The sequence below is a fragment of the Theropithecus gelada genome, chromosome 19 (genome assembly GCF_003255815.1).
Source record: "Theropithecus gelada isolate Dixy chromosome 19, Tgel_1.0, whole genome shotgun sequence".
Classification (NCBI taxonomy): Eukaryota; Metazoa; Chordata; class Mammalia; order Primates; family Cercopithecidae; genus Theropithecus; species Theropithecus gelada.
Window position 1 is genome coordinate 27,302,659 of NC_037687.1, and position 22,682 is coordinate 27,325,340.

The window sequence follows — 22,682 nt, forward strand, 5'->3', positions numbered from 1 at the left end:
TGCCTCAGCCTTCCAAATTGCTGGGATAACAGGCGTGAGCCAGCGCACCCGACCTATTTACTATGTTTGTTGTTTATAATCTGTACCCCTAACCCCCACATAAGAAAGTGATTTCCACAAGGATAGGTGTCCATTTTTTTTTCAGAGGCAAGATCTCGCTCTGTTACCCAGACTTCAGTGCAGTGGTGCGGTCATCTCTCACTGCAGAAGGCCAGGCACTTTTCCCCATCCTCAGTGCCTAGAACTGTGCCTGGCATACACTAGGCACTCAATAAATGCTTGTTGAGCTAATGAATGAAATGGGAAAGCCAATAAAGGTTTTATCCTTCCCAGCCTCACCCAGGGTATGCACCTCTCCGAACCACCCCGGGGATCCGCAGACTATCCCCGTCCCCATCCTTCCTATCACGCTCCATCTGTTGGCCCATGTATCCTCACTCCTCCTGCCTCCCCTCCCCAGGAGCTAGAGGCCCACCTTGAGGCTGAGGAGGGGGCACGGCAGAAGCTGCAGCTGGAGAAGGTGACGACCGAGGCAAAAATGAAGAAATTTGAAGAGGACCTGCTGCTCCTGGAAGACCAGAACTCCAAGCTGAGCAAGGTTGGGGGCCTGAGGGCAGCAGGGAAAGTGGGGAGCGGGTGCGTTGGTGCGTTAATGAATGGTGAACTTCAAACCGTGGGGGTTACCACACTGCACTTCTCAGGTGTGCACTGGTGGGGGTGGGATGGGTCTATAGACCCCAGGGAATGGGAAGAAGAGGGAGGTGTAGGGGGAGGGAGGTCAGAGAAGGGTGAAGAGGAGCAGAAACATAGATGAGAACAACACCAGAAGCTGCAGATCAGGGAGGGGCTGCTCCTGGCCCGGCTCCTGACTGCCCCCCACCCCACCCCTCAGGAGCGGAAGCTGCTAGAAGATCGCCTGTCCGAGTTCTCATCCCAGGCAGCTGAGGAGGAGGAGAAGGTCAAGAGCCTCAATAAGCTACGGCTCAAGTATGAGGCCACAATCGCAGACATGGAGGGTGAGCTCCCGCCCAGCCAGTGGGGAGCTGTAGGGGTCTGTGTGTGCTCTGATGGGGGACTTCAGGCAAGCCCCACGTGCTACAGGGCCTCCGTGGCTGTGTCTGCTAAATGGGATAGGAAGGAAAGCTCAGGGCGGATTGAGTGTCCTCCCAGCTCTTGAGTTCTTCATGCATCTCTAAATCCAACTCCCTTTCTCTCCGTGGTGTCTTGGGTTATCCTACTTTCTTCGCATCTGACTGCTCCACTGTCTGTCTGTTTCAGACATGTTTTTGTCTCCCTGTCCCTTCCTGTTGACTTAGAATCAGAAACAGAAGGGGCCGGGCGCGGTGGCTCAAGCCTGTAATCCCAGCACTTTGGGAGGCCGAGGCGGGTGGATCACGAGGTCAGGAGATCGAGACCATCCTGGCTAACACGGTGAAACCCCGTCTCTACTAAAAATACAAAAAACTAGCCGGGCGAGGTGGCGGGCGCCTGTAGTCCCAGCTACTCGGAGGCTGAGGCGGGAGAATGGCATGAACCCAGGAGGCGGAGCTTGCAGTGAGCCAAGATCCGGCCACCGCACTCCAGCCTGGGCGACAGAGCGAGACTCCGTCTCAAAAAAAAAAAAAAAAAAGAAACAGAAGGGAAGGGGCACAGGGAGGAGGCAGGGCTGTGGACACAGAGCAGAGAGAGTCAGAGGCAGGAGGCACGGGCTGTCAGTGGGGATGAGGAGGAGAGGACAGTGTGTAGGTGTCTGGCCGAGGGTCTAGGACAACATTGTGGGGAGAGTCCCTGAGATAGATGGGGAAGGTGGGAGGAGGAGAAGGTGTTAAGGGAGGTGCTGAACTTAGCCTTACATGTGGCTGGGGGCCTGTGGTCTCTGTGGGAGCGGCTGAGTGCGCAGGCCTGGAGTCCTCATGCACGGCCCCCAACCCTGCCTCCAGACCGCCTACGGAAGGAGGAGAAGGGTCGCCAGGAGCTGGAGAAGCTGAAGCGGAGGCTGGACGGGGAGAGCTCGGAGCTGCAGGAGCAGATGGTGGAGCAGCAACAGCGGGCAGAGGAGCTGCGGGCCCAGCTGGGCCGCAAGGAGGAGGAGCTGCAGGCTGCCCTGGCCAGGTGCAGGGTGGGGCGGGCTTGGTGGGGCAAGCATGGGGTGCCCAAGTCAGAAGCTCCTGGGTACAAACCCCGGCGGAGCCACTCACCAGCCACAGACAAGCCACATCCCCTCCGCACCTCAGTGTCCCCTTCTGTCAAATGAAGATAGCAAGAGTTCCAGGCCCACTAGCTTAAGCGAAAAGTGAAACGAGACTTTATGTGTCTGGTAACTTGCATAACAGTGCACAAACGGAACAAGAAAATGCTATTTCTAGGCCAGGTACGGTGGTTCATACCTGTAATCCTAGCACTTCGGGAGGCCAAGGCAGGTGGATCACTTGAGGTCGGGAGTTTAAGACCAGCCTGGCTAACATGGCGAAACCCCGTCTCTACTAAAAATACAAAAATTAGCTGGGTGTGGTGGCAGGCGCCTGTAATCCCAGCTACTCAGGAAGCTTAAGCACGAGAATCGCTTGAACCTGGGAGGCAGAGGTTGCAGTGAGCCGAGATCACACCACTGCACTCTAGCCTGGCGACAGAGCAAGACGACGTCTCAAAAAAAACAAAGCTATTTCTTCCTCTTCCCCTTCTTGGCCTCCCCACACCAAACAGCCCCGAATCAGCTGAGATTTGACAAGTGGCCTATGTTAGGAATCATAATAATTATATTTACACTCGTTCACAATAATTGAGCTCCTACTGTATGCCAGATGTGGTGCTTAGTATTTCAGATGCTTTTTATGCACTGTTCTTCATGCAATCTAAGACCCCCTTGATTACAGGTACAGCTCCATTTCAGAGATGTTAAAATGTGAAAAGCTGTGCATCTTAGAGTTGGTGGAACATGGTGTGTGTGTGTGTGTGTGTGTGTGTGTGTGGTTAAGAACATATATATATATATATAATTTTTTTTTAAGATGGAGTCTTGTTCTGCTGCCCAGACTGGAGTGCAGTGGTGTGATCTTGGTCACTGCCACCTCCGCCACCCAGGTTCAAGTGATTCTCATGCCTCAGCCTCCCAAGTAACTGGGATTACAGGCCCCCGCCAACATGCCCAGCAAGTTTTGTATTTTTAGTGGAGGTGGGGTTTCACCACATTGCCCAGGCTGGTCTCAAACTCCCGACCCCAGGTGATCCACTTGTCTCGGCCTCCCAAAGTGCTGGGATTATAGGCGTGAGGCACTGCACCTGGCCGTGAACACACATCTCTGAGTCTGACTTCTGGGTTGGAATCCTGGCTTCTCCCCTTTCTAGTCATGTGACCTCACCCAAGTCACGTCACCTCTCTAGCCTCAGTTTTTTCATCTATAAAATGGGGTAATTATAGACGCTACTCCTAGCGTTAGTGTGAGAGTTAAAGAAGAAAGTGCTCCTCAGACGCTTGGCATACCCTGAGCCCTCAATAAATGCTGGATGTTTCTGTTACTACTTTTATTACTCTTGCTAATTTTTTTTGTTGTTGTTTTTTACTGAGGTGAAATTCACATAAAAGTAACCATATTTTAAATGTACAATTCAGTAGATTTTGCCCATTCACAATGCTGTGTAACCATCACCTCTATCTAGTTCTAGAACAGTTTCCCTTTTATTGAGATGGAGTCTTGCCCTGTCACCCAGCCTGGAGTGCAGTGGCGTGATCTTGGCTCACTACATCTTCTGCCTCCTGGGTTCAAGCAATTCTCCTGCTTCAGCCTCCCAAGTAGCTGGGACTACAGGTGCCCACCACCACACCCAGCTAATTTTTGTATTTTTAGCAAGGACGGGGTTTCACTATGTTGGCCAGGCTGGTCTCGAACTCCTGACCTCAGGTGATCCACCTGTCTCAGCCTCCTAAAGTGCTGGGATTACAGGCATGAGCCACTGTGCTGGCCTCCAGAATATTTTTATCACCCCAAAAGGAAACCCTGTATGTATTAAGCAATCACGACCAGGCACAGTGACTCACGCCATAATCCAGCACTCTGAGAGGAGGAGGCGGGAGGGTCACCTGAGCCCAGGAATTCAAGACCAGCCTGGGCAATATAACGAGACCCTGTCTCCACCAAAAACTTAAAAAGATTAGCCAAGCATGGTGGCGTGTGCTTGTAGTCCCAGCCACTTAGAGGGCTGAGGTGGGAGGATCATTTGAACCTGGGAAGTCGAGGCTGCAGGGAGCCACTGCACTCTGGTCTCGGTGACAGAACGAAATCCGCTCTCAAAAAAAAAAAAAAAAAAAGCAGTCACTCCCCATCCCTCCTTCTCCCCAGACTGGCAGCCTCTGATCCACTTTCTGTCTAAACAGAATTTGCCTATTCTAGATATTTCATACAACATGTGGCCTTTTTGTGCTTTATTTTTATCGTCATCCCCCCAGCAACCCTGGTAAAGGGGAGTGTTCATTGTCATGTTCTCCCACAAACCAGGACCCTGCCCTTCTTAAGTCACTTGCCGGAGCAGGGGGCCAGGAGAGGATACTGAGCCAGACCTGTGTGGCTCCGTGAGCCATTAACCCCCAGATCCCAGTTGATGCAGCCCCCGGATCCAGCTTCTCTTTGCAATGACACTGCATGAAGGGACAGGAAGCCACATCCCTGTAAGAGTTACAAGGAGGGGACTCCGGGGCAACCCAGCCACTCACGGACCGGGTAACCTCGGCAAGTGCTTTCTCCGTGCTGGGCCTCAGTTTCCTCATTTGGCAGGAACGTTAAATGAGGTGATACAAGTAAAGCACTGGCATGAGGCAGGAACTTACTAAGTGTCTCCTACGATTACTGTTGCTGTCATTCCCACTTTACAGCTAAGAAAACTGAGGTTCGAAATGAGTCAGGCTGGGCGAAGTGGCTCACTCCGCAATCTCAGCACTTTGTAAGGCCGAGGTGGGAGGATAGAACCACCTCCCGGCTTGAGGCCAGGAGTTCAAGACCAGCTCTGGGCAACATAGTGAGACCCCGTGTCTTTGGGGAAAAAGAAAAATTAGCCAGGCGTGATGGACCACAACTGTGGTCTCAGCTACATGGGATGCTGTGGTAGGAGGATCACTTGAGCCCAGGAATTTGAGGCTGCAGTAAGCCATGACTGCACCACTGCACTCCAGCCTGGGTAACAGAGGAAGACCCTGTCTCAAAAAAATTAAATTAGTACTGGAGTCAAGTACCCAGTGGCAGAGATAGGATTCGAACCTGGAACTGGCCACCCCCAAAGCCCACATCCAGCCTCTCTGTCCCCAGAAATCATTGCCTCGCCCTTGCCTGCCCCTGTACCAACTCCATGGTTCTTGTCACCCCCAGGGCAGAAGACGAGGGTGGGGCCCGGGCCCAGCTGCTGAAATCCCTGCGGGAGGCTCAAGCAGCCCTGGCCGAGGCCCAGGAGGACCTGGAGGCCGAGCGCGTGGCCAGGACCAAGGCGGAGAAGCAGCGCCGGGACCTGGGCGAGGAGCTGGAGGCACTGCGGAGCGAGCTGGAGGACACGCTGGACTCCACCAACGCACAGCAGGAGCTCCGGTGAGGCCCGGGGGCAGCCGCTGTCACAGCCTGGGCACGTGCAGGGCTAGGGGAAGGACTTAGGTGCAAAGTCTCTGTCCTTACAGAGGCTTACAGTTCGGCTGTTCGTGAACCACCAGCTCTAGGCCCAGCCTGGTCAAGCTGGGGACAGAGATGGGTCAGACCCAGGTGTTACCCTTGGGAATTTCCAGTCTCAGGGGAGGCAGATTCAGGCAAAGACAATCTCAACCCAGAACAAGGGGTGCTTTAGTGGAGCGACACAGGGCATTGCGGGTGCTAACTGAAGACCCCTAAACCAAGTCTATGGGAAATCCAGGAAGGCTTTCCTGAGGAAGGGCCTTTTGGATAAGGGTTTTGAAAGTTGAATAGGAGTTCACCCTTAAAGCCACACTCCTTCCACAGTGTTACCACCCAGATCTCCTGGGGAGCATTACATGAGGCTCTCATGTTTTTAGGAAACATGGAAAGGAGAAACAACCAGCTCCCCCAAAGCCCCTGCCTTCCTCTGCTCTGAAATTCTCTTCCCCTCTCCCTTCCCCCAATAAAGGTCCAAGAGGGAACAGGAGGTGACGGAGCTGAAGAAGACTCTGGAGGAGGAGACTCGCATCCACGAGGCGGCAGTGCAGGAGCTGAGGCAGCGCCACGGCCAGGCCCTGGGGGAGCTGGCGGAGCAGCTGGAGCAGGCCCGGAGGGTGGGTTGGGGCAGGGGGACAGGGCGGAGGAGCCACGGGGAGGGCAGGGCAGGACGCGGGTTTGGAGGAGGTACCTCTGGCTGGTTCTAGGCCATCTCATCTCTCTGGGCTCCTTTCCTCACGCATTCATGTGCAGCTTTCATTCAGCAAGCATGAATACGGTGTGGACTATATTCCAGGAGCATTGCTGGGAAACCAGCCATGAACCGAACAACTAGCACTGCCTTCCCTTGTGGAGCTTTCCTTTTAGTGAGAGAGGCAGAGAGTAAACGATATAAATACCTTCAGTTTATATCGGGGCGATAAGTGCTATGGGGCCATAATGAACAGAAAAAGGGGATCAGAATTCTAAGGTGGGTGAGTTTTTAAGTAGAGAGGCTGCGGAGGTATTCTGTGAGAAGGTGACATCAGGGTAAAAAACTGAGGGAGTGGCCAGGCACGGTGGCTCATGCCTGTAACTTTGGGAGGCTGAGGCAGGCAGATCACTTGAGGCTGGGAGTTCAAGACCAGCCTGGGCAACATGGTGAAACCCCACCTCTACTAAAAATACAAAAATTAGCTGGGCGTGGTGGTGTACACTCCTGTAGTCCCAGCTACCCGAGAGGCTGAGGCAGGAGAATCACTTGAACCCAAGAAGCAGAGGTTGCAGTGAGCCGAGGTTGCGCCATTGCACTCCAGCCTGGGTGACAGAGTGAGACTCCATCTCAAAAAACAAACAAGCAAACAAAAAAAAATGGGCCAGGCATGGTGGCTCACGGCTGTAATCCCAGCAGTTTGGGAGGCTGAGGCAAGTGGATCACCTGAGGTCGTGAGTTCAAGACCAGCCTGGCCAACATGGCGAAACCCCGTCTCTACTAAAAACACAAAAAATTAGCTGGGTATGGTGGCGGGCACCTGTAATCCCAGCTACTTGGGAGGCTGAGACAGGAGAATCGCTTGAACCCGGGAGGCAGAGGTTGCAGTGAGCAAAGATCGCGCCATTGTACTCCAGCTTGGGCAGCAAGAGTGAAGCACTGTCTCAAAAAAAAAAGAAACAAACCGAGGGAGGGAGGGATGAACTATTTGTGCATTGGGAGAAGTGTGTTCCAGGCAGAGGGAACAGCCAGTGTGAAGGCCCTGAGAGGGGAGTGTGCCTGGCCTGGTCCAGGAAAGGCCTCACAGATCTTTGGTCATCTCCTTCCCACACCAGGGCAAAGGTGCGTGGGAGAAGACGCGGCTGGCCCTGGAGGCCGAGGTGTCCGAGCTGCGGGCGGAACTGAGCAGCCTGCAGACTGCACGTCAGGAGGGTGAGCAGCGGAGGCGCCGCCTGGAGTCACAGCTGCAGGAGGTGCAGGGCCGGGCTGGTGACGGGGAGAGGGCACGAGCGGAGGCTGCTGAGAAGCTACAGCGAGCCCAGGTAAGTGGGGTGTACATCTAGGAGCGGAATTGTTGGGTCATGTGGGAACCCTGTGTTTAAGCATCTAAGGACCTGCCAGACTGTTTTCCATGGCAGCTGCACCTTTTCACATTCCCGCCAGTGTGGGAGGGATTTGAGGCACATGGGGTCGCTGAGTGGAAGCCACGATTAGAGGGCTTCATTTCCCTGTCCCTTCCCTGCAGGCTGAACTGGAGAATGTGTCTGGGGCGCTGAACGAGGCTGAGTCCAAAGCCATCCGTCTTAGCAAGGAGCTGAGTAGCACAGAAGCCCAGCTGCACGACGCCCAGGTGACCCTGCCTGCCCTTCGGCTCCACCATCACCCTCCCCTCCTTTCCTCCCGACCACACCTGACATTGCCGTCTCCTCCATTTACAGGAGCTCCTGCAGGAGGAGACCAGGGCGAAATTGGCCTTGGGGTCCCGGGTGCGAGCCATGGAGGCTGAGGCAGCTGGGCTACGTGAGCAGCTGGAAGAGGAGGCAGCCGCCAGGGAGCGGGCAGGCCGTGAACTGCAGACCACCCAGGCCCAGGTGAGCAGTCCTACGTAAGACCTTCAGGGAGGCACAGCCCGCCTCACTGCTTCTCCTGGGTTCCCCAGCTCAGGGACGGCCACGCTGCCCACCTTCTCATAGGCCAGACCTATGGGTGCCTTTCTCATCTCTGACTCCCCTTTACCCCCCACAGCCTGTGCCCAGCCCTGGCTCTCCTGCCCCCTGACTCTCAGCCTCATCCCTTGTCCCAGCTCCAGCACCGTCCTCTCCCACCTAGATCCTCCTCTTGGCCTCTGGGCCTCCGACCTCTCCCCTAACAGCTCATCCCCTACACAGCCCCAGAAGCTTCTTTCTTCACCTGGAGCTGACCCTGTCCCTCCCCTGCTCACAGCTCTCCCATGCCTCCCCAGTACCCCTAGACAAAGTCCATGCCTCTTAGTTAGGCATTTGAGGCCCTGCGATCTCTGGCCCTTCCTGTGTCTTTAGCTGTATTCATCTCTGTCACTACTTTCCCATTTTATTTGAAAAAACCCTTTTATTTTTCCAGACTTAGCATTAGGCTCCCCTGTGGGAAGTTTCCTGACCCCTCTTCTCTTTCTCCTCTGTCCCAACTCCAGTCACCTTGGGCTGGGACTTTCTCTGCCCATGAGTCTCCCCACCAGACTGAGAGCCCTTGCAAACTAGAATCCCATTAGAGTTAGATCCAGGTCTGTAGCACAGCCCAATATAGAGCCTCATGTATGGTAGGCTTGGAGAAATGCTTATTGAATGAATGAGTGATGGTGCTTGCCTGCAGATATCCTTCAACTGGCAAACTCCTATGCATACTTCAAGACCCATCTCAAATGGTCCTCCTTCAGGAAGTTTCTCCTGAATGTTCTAAACAGATTCTGAGCCCTTCTTGTGGACTTCCATAGCTCCCATACTGCTACCTTAACCCCTATCACCCTGACTGTGACGCTGTGTCTCCCCCAGCAGACGAGGGGCTCCCCAGGAAAGACTCCAGGTCTGATTCATCTCTGCGTCTTGGAGGGAGTCGTTTTAATTCCCTGGAAGAACTAGGGCTCAGTACTCACAACTTCATACCACTCAGAGGCAGAAGAGCCCAGCAGAGTGACCCTTTTCCCTCTTCAGGCCTCAGTCTCTTCATCCTGGAAATGGAGCACCACCAGCTCACACCTTGGTCACTCACGGCTGTGACCACCAACCACCCTCTCTCTCCTCCCCTCAGCTCTCCGAGTGGCGGCGGCGCCAGGAGGAGGAGGCAGGGGCACTGGAGGCAGGGGAGGAGGCACGGCGCCGGGCAGCCCGTGAGGCTGAGGCCCTGACCCAGCGCCTGGCAGAAAAGACAGAGACCGTGGATCGGCTGGAGCGGGGCCGCCGCCGGCTGCAGCAGGAGCTGGACGACGCCACCATGGACCTGGAGCAGCAGCGGCAGCTTGTGAGCACCCTGGAGAAGAAGCAGCGCAAGTTCGACCAGGTGGGGCACCTCAGTTCCCCCAGCTGGGGAATCAGCAAGTCCATCTAGGCTTCCCGTGGTCATTGTGAGGAACCAGTAATCTGTCACGGCTCAACTAGGCAGTTGTAGTGGACCAGGAAGCAAGACCCTTCTTTGCTCTGGGCCTCTGTAAAATAGGACATCCCTCTGTCCTGATTCATGCCTCTTATCATAGCATAAGTCATCGTAGCACTCACATTTACTTTCAAAGCTGCCCTGGTTTTTGGATGACAAAATATACGAATACCTTCAGTACCCCAGAGGTTGCTTATGAGAATTAAATCCAATAACTCATCTCACTTCTGCTGATTCACTGGGTACCTCAGGCAAGTTGCTTTTTCCCTCTCAGCTTCAGTTCACCCGTCTAGAAAATGGCAATAACACCAAGCATCTGGCAGCCTGAGGATGAAATAAAAATCACAGAACCTCAGACAGCTCAGATCAGGCAATCCGGAGGTTCAGATCCCAACTCGGCCTCTTGATGGCTGTGTGGCTTCAGCAAATTGCTCAACCTCTCTGTGCTTTATTTTATTCATTTAGAAAATGCAGTGTGAGGCCGGGCACGGTGGCTCATGCCTGTAATCCCAGCACTTTGGGAGGCCAAGGCGGGCGGATTGCCTGAGCTCAGGAGTTCACGACCAGCCTGGGCAACACGGTGAAACCCCGTCTCTACTAAAATACAAAAAATTAGCTGGGCGCGATGGTGTGCGCCTGTAGTCCCAGCTACTCAGGAGGCTGAGGCAGGAGAATTGCTTGAACCCGGGAGGTGGAGGTTGCGGTGAGCCGAGATCGCGCCACTGCACTCCAGCCTGGGCGACAGAGCAAGACTCCATCTCAAAAATAAAAAAAATAAAAAATTTAAAAATTAAAAAAAGTTGTCATTTCCCTGTAGGTGGTGCAATATGTTTTTCTGGCTGACTTAGGATTTCTCTCTTTATGCTTGGTTTTTAGCAGTTTGACTATGATATGCCCAGCTGTGGGTTTTTTGTATTTATCCTGCTTTAGATTCACCGTGCTTCCTGTAGCTGTGGGCTGATGTTTTTGATCAAATGTGGAAAATTTCAGCCATTATTTCTTCAAATATTTTTATCTCTCACTCTCTCTCCTTCCCCTTCTTCTTGGACTCCAAATACATGTGGTTAGGTTATAATACTCTTCTACAGGTCATGGAGGCCTTATTAATTTTTTGCGTCTTCTAGAATTTTATATAAATTATTTTCACATAAATCTCTTTTGGGATGGGCTTATTTTACTCAAAAAAAAAATTTTTTTTTTTTGAGACAAAGTCTCACTGTGTCACCAAGGCTAGAGTGCAGTGGCACGATCTCAGCTCACTGCAACCTCCACCTCCCAGGTTCAAGCGATTCTCGTGCCTCAGCCTTCCAAGTAGCTGGGATTACGGGTGTGCACCACCATGCCTGGCTAATTTTTGTGTTTTTAGTAGAGACGAGGTTTCACCATGTTGGCAAGGCGGGTCTCGAACTCCTGGCTTCAAGTGATCCACCTACCTCGGCCTCCCAAAGTGCTGGGGTTATAGGAGTGAGCTACTGCACCTAGCCTCAAAGTAATTATTTTGAGATCCATCCATATTTTTGCATATCAGTAATGTATTCCGTTTTTTGCTGCTCGGTATTATTCCCGTGGTATAGATCAGCCACATTTTGATATTCATTAACCTTTTGATGAACATTTGGGTTTTTTCCAGTTTGGAACTATTATGGATAAAGCCTTAGTCTTTCTCAAAGGTGGTTTTAATTAACATTTCCCTAATGACCAATGATGTTGAGCATCTTTTCATATGCTTATTTGCCATCCATATATCTTATTTGCTGAAGCATCTGTTCACATCTTTTGCCTATTTGTTAATTGGGTTGTTTGTTTTCCTATTATTTAATTTTGAAAATTCTTTACGGGCCAGGCATGGTGGGCTCGTGCCTGTAATCCCAGAACTTTGGGAGGCCGAGGCGGACGGATCACCTGAGGTCGGGAGTTTGAGACCAGCCTGACCAACATGCAGAAACCCCATCTCTACTAAAAATACAAAATTAGCCAGGCATGGTGGCACATGCCTGTAGTCCCAGCTACTCGGGAGGCTGAGGTAGAAAAATCGCTTGAATCTGGGAGGCGGAGGTTACGGTGAGCCGAGATCACACCATTGCACTCCAGCCTGGTCAACAAAAGTGAAACTCCATCTTAAAAGAAAAGAAAAGAAAAGAGAAGAAAGTTCTTTATATATTCTGAATGCAAGTTCTTTATCAGATATATGCTCTGCAAATATTTTTGTCCAGTCTGTGGCTTGTCTTTCCATTCTATTAGTCTTTCAAAGAACAGAAGTTTTTAATTTTGTCCAATTTATCAATTTGTTATTTTATGGATTGTGCTTTTGGTATTGTATATAAGAATTTTTTGCCTAACTCAAGGTCACAAAGGTTTTATTCTGTTTTTTTCTTTTTCTTTTTTTGTTTTTGAGACAGAGTCTTGCACTGTTGCCCAGGCTGGAGTGCAGTGTCACAATCTCAGCTCACTGCAATCTCTGCCTGCCTGGGTCAAGCAATTCCTCCTATCTCAGCCTCCCAAGTAGCTGGGATTACAGACACATGCTACCACACCCTGCTAATTTTTTTTTTTTTTTTTTTTTGGTATTTTTAGGAGAGACAGGGTTTCACTATGTTGGCCAGGCTGGTCTCAAACTCCTAACCTCGTGATCCATCTGCCTCAGCCTCCCAAAGTGCTGGAATTACAGGCATGAGCCACCGCGCCTGGCCTATCCTGTTTTTTTTTCTGGCAGTCTTCCAGTTAAAAGTTTACATTTAGGTCTGTGATCCATTCTGAGTTAATTTTTATATATGATGCTATCATGTTCCATGTTAATTTTTGTGAATATAGATGTCCAAGTACTCCAACACCGTTTATTTGTTCTCCACTGACTTGTTTTTGCATATCTATTGAAAGTCATTTTTCTTCTTCTTCTTTTTTTTTTGAAGCAGAGTTTCGCTCTTGTTGCCCAGGCTGAAGTGCAGTGGTGTGATCTTGGCTCACTGCAACCACTGCTTCCCAGGTTCAAACAATTCTCCCACCTCAGCCTCCCAAGTAGCTGGAATTATAGGTGTGTGCCACCACACCTGGCTAATTTTTGTATTTTTAGTAGAGACGGGGTTTCACCATGTTGGCCAGCTGGTCTCGAACTCTTGACCTTCCTTAGGTGATCTGCCCGCCTCAGCCTCCCAAAATGCTGGGATTACAAGCATGAGCCACTGCACCAGCCTTTTCTTCTTATTTGAAGTTGTTTTGCTGCTTCTAGTTCCTTTGCATTTCCATATGTATTTTAGAATCAGTTTGTCAATTTCTACCCCAAAACAAAAAGCCTTCCGATTTGGAACTGTGTTGAATCTATACATCAGTTTGGGAAGAACTGACATCGTAACAATGTTGAGTTTTCTCACTGAGGAAGATGGTATATACGTCCATTGAAATACCTTAGAAATGTTTTTTAGTTTTCAGTGTACATCTTTGACATCTTTTGCCAGATGTATTTCTAAGTATTTCATGGTTTTATGGCTATTTTGAGTGATGTTACTTTCATTTCCATATTTTATTGCTAGTATGTAGAAACACAATAGATTTTTATATATTGATCTTGTATCCTACAATCTTGGCTAAACTCACTTATTAGTGCTAACAGAGTTTTTATATATTTCGTTGAATTTTCCACATAGATGATCATGTTTTCTGTGAACAAAGGCAGTTTTACTTTTCTTTACTTTTTCTTTACTCTTCTAGGACTCAAATGCATGTATGTATGACTGCTTGGTACTTTTTTCAGGTTGTTAAAGTTCCATTAATTTTTGTTACAATCTTCTTTCTTTCTTTCTTTGCTCTGTTTGGATAATTTCTATTGACCTGTTTTCAAGTTTACTGATTCTTCTGATGTGTCCAGTCAGCTACTAATTTCATCCAATGACTTTTTTATTTCAGCTATTTCATTTTTCAATTCTAGCATTTCTATGTGGTTCTGTTTTACAGTTTCAAATCCCTCCTGAAATAACTCTGCCTCTTCACCCATTATATCTGCCTCGTTCTGAAACTCATCATGAAGTCCTTGTGTGCACATTCTAATATGTAGGTCATCTGTGGGTCTGTTTGTATGGACTGATTTTTCTCTTCACCATGAGTCCTGTTCTCTTTTCTTTGCATGTTTTATAAGTTTATTTGCCAATTACTGTGTCTTAAAAAAACAGTAAAGGTTGAAGTTCATTTTCTACTGCCACTCTTAACAGGAAGGAATACCCTTTCTTCTGTTGAGCATAGAGTTAGGGACTGATCAGTTTGATCCATTCAAGAGTTGAGCTGGTTTGGGACACGGTTGCAACTTTAATCCCTCTACCTCCCTCTTGTGTCTCTGCCTTTGTCTGTCTCTTTCTCTCTCTTTCTCTGTTCCTGGCTGCTCCCTCTTCCCATTCCCTTGTACACTCCTTTCAGCTAATCTATTTCCCCCCACCCCATCTCCCTCAAACTGGAAGCTTCTGGCAGAGGAGAAGGCAGCTGTACTTCGGGCAGTGGAGGAACGTGAGCGGGCCGAGGCAGAGGGCCGGGAGCGTGAGGCTCGGGCCCTGTCACTGACACGGGCACTGGAGGAGGAGCAGGAGGCACGTGAGGAGCTGGAGCGGCAGAACCGGGCGCTGCGGGCTGAGCTGGAGGCACTGCTGAGCAGCAAGGATGACGTCGGCAAGAGCGTGAGCAGGGCCCCCACTCCCCGGGACACACTGGGTGAGGGGAAGACAGGTACAGGCATGTATGCTTCCACACATAGAACATGAAAACAACCAGCCATCAAAGTCATATATTCACACACAAAGAGAACAAGAGGGCCAGGCACAGTGGCTCACTCCTATAATCCCAGCACTCCAGCACTTTGAGAGGCCAAGGCGGGTGGATCACCTGAGGTCAGGAGTTTGAGACCAGCCTGGCAAACATGGTGAAACCCCATCTCTACTAAAAATACAAAAATTAGCCAGGCATGGTGGCACATGCCTGTAATCCCAGCTACTTGGGAGGCTGAAGCAGGAGAATCACTTGAATTCAGGAGGCAGAGGTTGCAGTGAGCCAAGATCATTCCACTGCACTCCAACCTGGGTGACAGAGCGAGACTCTGTCTCAAAAAAAAAAAAAAAAAGAACAAGAGGACTGTTCACCAAACATTTGTGTTTGTATACACACACACAGATACACACACACAGCATGCAGAGAATCTTCCACCAAATATGTGTGCTCATGCACATGCATAGAAAGTAAGGAGAGCCATTCACCAGAGGTAGGTCTTTGTGTAGACATTCACGGAACGTGAGGAGAATCTTTCCATCCAGCACATGTGTTCACACACAGAGCACGAGAGCTGCTCACAAAGCACACATGCTCACATTTGTGTATGTGGGATATGAGGAGAATCTTCTATTATTTGTTTTTGTTTGTTTTGTGTTTTGTTTTATTTTATTTTTGAGATAAGGTCTTGCTCTGTTGCCCAGGCTGGAGGGCAGTGGTGCAATCATGGCACATTACAACCTCAGGCTCCTAGGCTCAAGCAGTCTTCCTGCCTCAGCCTCCCAAGTAGCAGGGACTATAGGTGCATTCCACCATACCTGGCTTTTTAAAATTTTTTTGTGGAGATGGGGTCTTGCTGTGTTGCCCAGGCTGGTCCTGAACTCTTAGGCTCAAACAATCCTCCCACTTCGGCCTCCCAAAGCATTGGGATTACAGGCATGAGCCATTGTACCTTGCTGAGGATTTTCCATTAAATACACATATTCATGTGCATATGTACACATACAGCATGAGAAAACTACTCACCACACATATGTGTGAATGCTCAGAGAAGATGAAGACAATTTACAACACACAGCCTGAGAACCACTCTCCAGACATGACTATGTGCATGCATACATACACAACACACACACACACATGCACACACAGTGTGAGGACTCCCACTTTGCCTGCCACCAACCCCACTGAGCACACATAGACTCTCCCACCAAGCCTTTGTCTTCTCTGAACTCATATATCTCTCCAGGGCCTGTAGGGTGGTGCCCCAAGTCTGCTCCCAGGCTCTCCTCACCCAACCAGTGTCCCAGCCTTCCGAGTGGTCAAAATGACCCGCCACATCCTCCACTCCATCCTTCCTTCATTCATCCTCTAAATACATTTATGGATCATACCCAGGGACACAGGCCACCCTCACTAATGATGGGAGGCACTGGCAGAATTTGTTGAGCTCCTGAATAGACGCCATCTCAACATCTTTATTTCTTTATTTTCCCACCAATGCGCTTCTAGGAGTCCAATGAATGAGGGCTTTATCTTCTCCACACACTTAGACGTTGATCTGATTTTGCTTTTAGCCAGGCCTGGAGAGAGCCCTCTCTCCCTGACACAGACCTGGCCTGCGGCCCTAGGGATAATGGAGCTAAAACCCGGCTCTTACTTGAGCCGTTAAGGTCTGTCCCTTGGGAAAAATGTTGTTATTTGTAGTGACTCCAAAGGCCCCTGTGGGAAACAGGATGTTGATGGGAAGAAAGTTTGATCCCTTCAAGTAAACAAAATAAATTGGCAACTACCAAACAGGAAGGGAGGCTAGAGGGCCCATTCCAAGGACTGAAAGTAGATACTGTCAGTGACCAGAATTGTAATGAGTATCATGTGGGCAGTGGTGATCCACAGACATAGGCCCTTCTCTGTGGAACTCACCGTCCAGTGCAGGAGGCGGGTGTTGCACAAAAAGCCACCTAAGCAAATGTCAAATGACCACTGTGACTAGGGCTAGATACGAGAGGGGCCCCAGTGCCAGGAGCATGGGTAGCAGAGAGGCCCTGATGGGTCAAGAGAGGCTTCCCTGAGGAGGTGATCGTTAAGTAAGGAGAGGAGTGAAGGGGGAGTCTCTGAAAATTCATAAGCTCAGCTCCATTTTCACAGTGTTTGGGGTTTTAATTCATACCTCCCTGAAAGATTGGGGACCCTCCCAGAAAACCCAATACAGGTAGATAGTAGGTTGGTGACACCCTGGGGAGTCTGGCAGACACCAGCACTGATGACCGTGGAGCTACCTGCCTTCGACCCATTCACACAGGATTCCCGAAGATGAATTCCCAGTGAGTGAGCTCACAATGCAAAATTACAAAACTCAGAGGGAATAATCCACCATGAGTGAGAGTCAGCTGACCTAAGAGATGCTTGTATTAGACTTTGAAGTGCTTCAGCTGATAGAATTATGAAGCATCAGTTATTCATGAAATACATTTTGGGATGATGCTGGATGAGACACCTAGGAAGGAGTCGCTCAGTAGATTTTGAATGGATGAATGAACAAACTAGGATGGGCACACTGACTTGCCACCTCCCCGTCCTCCATCAAAGCTTCCCCTGCTCTACCTAGGCTCATAACCTCCTCTGCCTCAGTGACCCAAGTGCCCAGCAGCCACTCTCCCTCCCCACCAGGTGCATGAGCTGGAACGAGCCTGCCGGGTGGCAGAACAGGCAGCCAATGATCTGCGAGCACAGGTGACGGAACTGGAGGATGAGCTGACGGCAGCCGAGGATGCCAAGCTGCGTCTGGAGGTGACTGTGCAGGCTCTCAAGACTCAGCACGAGCGTGACCTGCAGGGCCGTGATGAGGCTGGTGAAGAGAGGCGGAGACAGCTGGCCAAGCAGGTATTGTCACACGGAAGGCCACAGGGTGCCGGTCCAGCTGGGGTATGCCATGGTGTGTACAGGCAGCAAGAAGGTCAGCAAGGCGTTTCCCCACCCACCACTCTGTCTCCCCCACCCTTCCACTGCTCAGTGTCTCCCCACCCGCCTGCCACTCAGTATTTCTACCAGTCTCTCCTGCCAGCCAAACCATCTTCCTCCCACAAAACCATCTTCCTATTCCCCAACCTGTTAACCTGCCATGACCCATTAACCCACACACATATCCTGTTGACCTGTTGCTGTACCCAATCATACATCCTCCATCCACCAAACAAACCATTCATCCATCCATCTGCCACCCCATCTGTTCAACCACCCCAACCACCCACATACAGCCTCTCCCCCAACCAGCGCTAATACCCAGCCAATGCCATGTCCAACTACTGCTCCATCCACCCAGTTACCCGCTTCCGACCCATCTCCTCTCCCCAACCCAACCCCTCCCCTATTTACCCAACCCCAGGCCCTCAGCACCCCCTGCTGTCTCCACTCAGTCACTCACTCACTGACCTGCTCATCTGCCCTCCCCTCCATCCGTATCCTTCCCCAGTCCAGTCAGTCATCGCTCCCTCGCTTCCTTGTTTATTCCATTACTCTCTCCCTCCCTGCACCATTCATTCATTACTCATTCAGGAACTTCCCATGTCTTCCCTCTACTAGGTGGTGAGGGGCAGGGGCAGCTCTGGGTGTCATAAGACCCCTCTGGAGCCATGTGGGCAACAGACTTGGGGAAGAGGGTGCTAGAAGCTGGGGAGGCAGGGAAGAGAGGTGAACGGGTGACCTAAGGCCAGGGATCTCCGCGGGGTTTTGTCTCCAGTAGCCCCTTTGACTTAGACATGGCTGAGTGTCCAAGACTTGGCCCTGGAGGCACTGGGGAACCATGGGAGGGCTATGAGTAGGGTCAGCTCTGGAGATGTGTTGGAATGGACTGGAGGGGAGAGATGAGAGGCTGGAAAGGAGGCTTAGGTGAGATGGGGGACGGAGCTGGGGCAGTGGAGATAGAGAGGGGACCAAGTAAGGAGAGTCAGGGGGTGAGAGGAACGGGGCTTGCAGCCTGGGCAGGAGCTCCAGGGTAGACATCCATGTCCCCAGCACGCAGAGGGAGGCTGGGTTTCCTGTCCCTGACCCAGTCCCTCCTGACCTCCTCTCCAGCTGAGAGATGCAGAGGTGGAGCGGGATGAGGAGCGGAAACAGCGCACTCTGGCCGTGGCTGCCCGCAAGAAGCTGGAGGGGGAGCTGGAGGAGCTGAAGGCTCAAATGGCCTCCGCCAGGCAGGGCAAGGAGGAGGCGGTGAAGCAGCTTCGCAAGATGCAGGTAAGGGCGGGGCGTGAGCTGTGCCAGGGAGGGGAGGCTTTGGTATCTTCAAGCCCCGACCATCACTCCAGGGTCTGAGGCCAGCTCGGACCCCTCCCTCTCCCCACAGGCAGCATCCACATGGGTCAGCGCCTTTATAAACATCCATGCCCCAAAGGCTGGCTTCCTTCTTATATTTCACATTTCTTTCATTTAAAATGCTGCACTTTTAAGTCAAATTTCCTCATTTTTTGTTTGTTTCTTTGTTTGTTTGTTCAGTTTTGTTTTGTTTTTTTTTTTGACAGTCTCATTCTGTCACCCAAGCTGGAGTGCAGTGATGTGATCTCAGTTCACAGTCTCTTTTTTGAGACTGTCTCAAAAAAGTAAAAATAGAAATTAAATAAATAAATAAACAGTAGGCAAACTGAGGCTCAGAGAGGGGCAGTGGCTGGCTCATGGTCACCCAGCAAGGATATGGCCAAGTTGTAATTTAAACCCACATCTAACTTGAAGCCAGGCTCCATCAGGCTTCCAGCTGCCTTCTAGGCTCAGCCAGATCAACCTCCTCCCTTGAGGACCAGAATGGAGAGGCTGGCCCAAGGTCACACAGCAAGTGGCTTTATACACAGGAGCCCAGGTCTGCAGGGTTCGGAGAACTCCCTGCTTGTTCACGGGAGCTGAGGAGCCCCCGTCGACCTGGCAAGGGGGTGGAGGAGTTCCCTGTGCTGTGTGGCCAGGCTGAGCCCGTCTACCTATTCCGTCCCACCCAGGCCCAGATGAAGGAGCTATGGCGGGAGGTGGAGGAGACACGCAGCTCCCGGGAGGAGATCTTCTCCCAGAATCGGGAAAGTGAAAAGCGCCTCAAGGGCCTGGAGGCTGAGGTGCTGCGGCTGCAGGAGGTGAGGCTGGGGTGGGCTGGGCCCTGGGACAGGAAGCTGGGAGGCGGGCAGGGCTAACCTCAGGGCCCCTGGGGTGTGATGCTGAGGAGGTGGGCGGGGCTAACCACAGGGTCCCTGGGTGTGAAGCTGGAGAGGTGGGCGGGGCTAACCACAGGGTCCCTGGGTGTGAGCCTGGGGAGGTGGGCGGGGCTAACCACAGGGTCCCTGGGTGTGAGCCTGGGGAGATGGGTGGGGTTAACCACAGGGTCCCTGGGTGTAAGCCTGGGGAGATGGGTGGGGCTAACCACAGGATCTCTGGGTGTGAAGCTGGAGAGGTGGGCGGGGCTAACCACAGGGTCCCTGGGTGGGAAGCTGGGGAGGTGGGTGGGGCTAACCACAGGGTCCCTGGGTGTGAGCCTGGGGAGGTAGGCGTGGCTAACCACAGGATCTCTGGGTGTGAAGCTGGAGAGGTGGGTGGGGCTAACCACAGGAACCCTGGGGTATGAGGCTGGGGGGTGTGGCTAACCACAGGGTCCCTGGGTGTGAGGCTTGGGAGGTGGATTGGGCTTACCATGTGGCCTCCAATGCCAGGCTAAGAGCAGGAATTTTGTCCTAGGGCACTAGGGAGCCATGGAAAGATCCAGAACAGAGGATGGGTAGGGTCAGCCCTGTAGCAGTTGAAATGGAGTGGGGAGATTGGAGGCACAAAGGCTGTGGGAGGGGGAGTGGGAACGGGGAGAGAGAGAGAGAGAACCCTCAGCCAGGGCCAAGCAGGTGCAGAGAACAGAGAAAGCAGTGAGAAGGCAGGAGGGAGGAGGCTATGGTGAGGGGGGCCAGAGGAGGGGAGGAGAGCACTGGGGGTCTGGCTCGGTGACTGGGGGACCCTGGAGGAGAGGCAGGTTTGAGAGGAGAACCTGTGTGCAGTAAAAGGTGGAGAGGGTGAGGGGCCTGGAGGTTGGGCTGCAAGAGGTCAGGGGCTCAGGAGACAGATTTAGGAGACATCTGTGGATGTCATTCCAGGGTTACCCAGGGACAGCATGAGAAAAGAGCCAAGAGACTTGAGGTGTGAGGGACAGAGAGGGGGTTAGACCCGTGCCCAGATTGCTTCTCCTCACCCCCACTGGCCACCCCTCTCTCTGTCATCACAGGAACTGGCCGCCTCAGACCGTGCTCGGCGGCAGGCAGCGCAGGACCGGGATGAGATGGCAGATGAGGTGGCCAATGGCAACCTTAGCAAGTAAGTGCCCCAAGGGTGTGGAGGCTGAGGTGCTGCATCTGCAGGAGGTGAAGCTGGGGTAGGCTGGAGATGGCTGGGCTCTGGCACAGGAAGCTGGCAGGTGGGCGGGGTTAACCTAGGGACCCCTGAGGTATGAGGCTGGGGAGGAAGGTGGGGCCAACCACAGGGTCCTATAGTGTTACAGGCAAGGTACCCACCTCTGACTGTCCTGTCCTGTCATCCCCACCCCTTCCTGTCTCCCTAGGGCAGCCATTCTGGAGGAGAAGCGTCAGCTGGAGGGGCGCCTGGGGCAGTTGGAGGAAGAGCTGGAGGAGGAGCAGAGCAACTCAGAGCTGCTCAATGACCGCTACCGCAAGCTGCTCCTGCAGGTGAGTGCGATTGACCACCCCCACCAGCCTCAGTCCCCATTGACCAGGGACTGTAACCTTCAGTCCTCTTATTCAACAAATATAGAAAGGGGATATTTGAGTTGGGTTTTGAAGGTTGAATAGGAGTTTTCTGAGGGGTTTCTTCAGGGCTGGATCCAAAGATGAATTATGTGGGGTTTTTGCCCTATGAAGTTCTCTGGAGGAAACAGACATGGGACTATGTTGTCACATTATAGGCCAGCAGGTGTGATCATGGAAGTCTGAGCCCAGTATAGAGAGATAAAGGACTTTCTGCAGGAGTTGTAAGAAAACATTTGGAAAAAGAGACATTTGGCTGGGAGTTTTAAAGCATAAGTTGGAGTTCAGCAGAGGGAGAAAAGCATGTTTTCATTTGTATATTTATTTATAAATATTTTCTGAGGATTCTGGTGGCCCAGATCCTATTCCGGGTTATGCTGGGGACCTGGAGATGGATAATAGTAAGTCTCCGCCCTCAAACACATCTTAGTCTAAAGGAGGAAACAGACCATCCCAATACAGAGATACAAGTGAAAATGGAGGAAACACGGGCACTGTGGGAACCTAGAAGGGATTACGGACCTAGCCTGGAGGATAGAGGCCATCAGAGAAGGCTTCCTGGTGGAGGTGATGCTTTGAGAGATCTTAAAGGAAGTGTAGGAATTTGCCAAGAAGACAACAGAGCGATGGGATTTCCAAGGACAAACCAACGTCTGCATTCTTCATTAATTTTTTTCTTTTTCTTTTTCTTTTTCTTTTTTTTTTTGAGATGGAGCCTCGCTCTGTTTCCCAAGCTGGAGTGCAGTGGTGCGATCTCGGCTCACTGCAACCTCTGCCTCCCAGGTTCAAGCGATTCTCCTGATTCTCTAATTTTCTCTACAAAAAATGTAAAAATTAGCCAGGCACAGTGGTGCATGCCTGTAGTCCAACAACCTGGGAGGCTGAGGAGGGAGGATCACTTGAGCCTGGGAGATGGAGGCTGCAGCGAGCTATGATTGTGCCACTGCACTCTAGCCTGGGTGACTGGATGACAGAGTGAGACCCTGTCTCAAAAAAAAAAAAAGGTAATAATTATATGCTCGGCCGGGCGCGGTGGCTCAAGCCTGTAATCCCAGCACTTTGGGAGGCCGAGACGGGTGTATCACGAGGTCAGGAGATCGAGACCATCCTGGCTAACACGGTGAAACCCCGTCTCTACTAAAAAATACAAAAAACTAGCTGGGTGAGGTGGCGGGTGCCTGTAGTCCCAGCTACTCCGGAGGCTGAGGCAGGAGAATGGCGTGAACCCCAGAGGCGGAGCTTGCAGTGAGCTGAGATCCGGCCACTGCACTCCAGCCTGGGCGACAGAGCGAGACTCCGTCTCAAAAAAAAAAAAAAAAAATTATGTGCTCAACAGTTATATGTAGTAAGACTACTTTTTAAATGGAGAGAATGGGGAAAATATGCAAAAAAGTTTTAGCCTACTTTCATTAATTGATGGTG

At 51.5% G+C, this 22,682-nt stretch overlaps 1 protein-coding gene across 3 annotated transcripts in view; it reads left to right on the forward strand.

Moving 5' to 3' along the window:
* Nucleotides 1–22,682, forward strand: part of MYH14 (myosin heavy chain 14) — a 104,582-nt gene that overhangs the window by 65,224 nt on the left and 16,676 nt on the right. For all 3 annotated transcript variants that reach the window (XM_025367122.1, XM_025367123.1, XM_025367124.1), the window contains 15 exons: nucleotides 461–598; nucleotides 893–1,016; nucleotides 1,941–2,112; nucleotides 5,358–5,570; nucleotides 6,118–6,262; nucleotides 7,452–7,658; nucleotides 7,862–7,966; nucleotides 8,055–8,207; nucleotides 9,400–9,648; nucleotides 14,187–14,399; nucleotides 17,155–17,367; nucleotides 18,559–18,720; nucleotides 19,470–19,598; nucleotides 20,726–20,814; nucleotides 21,059–21,182. In XM_025367122.1, the coding sequence (XP_025222907.1) occupies nucleotides 461–598; nucleotides 893–1,016; nucleotides 1,941–2,112; nucleotides 5,358–5,570; nucleotides 6,118–6,262; nucleotides 7,452–7,658; nucleotides 7,862–7,966; nucleotides 8,055–8,207; nucleotides 9,400–9,648; nucleotides 14,187–14,399; nucleotides 17,155–17,367; nucleotides 18,559–18,720; nucleotides 19,470–19,598; nucleotides 20,726–20,814; nucleotides 21,059–21,182 (2,436 nt within the window). The remainder of the gene's footprint in view (nucleotides 1–460; nucleotides 599–892; nucleotides 1,017–1,940; nucleotides 2,113–5,357; nucleotides 5,571–6,117; nucleotides 6,263–7,451; nucleotides 7,659–7,861; nucleotides 7,967–8,054; nucleotides 8,208–9,399; nucleotides 9,649–14,186; nucleotides 14,400–17,154; nucleotides 17,368–18,558; nucleotides 18,721–19,469; nucleotides 19,599–20,725; nucleotides 20,815–21,058; nucleotides 21,183–22,682) is intronic.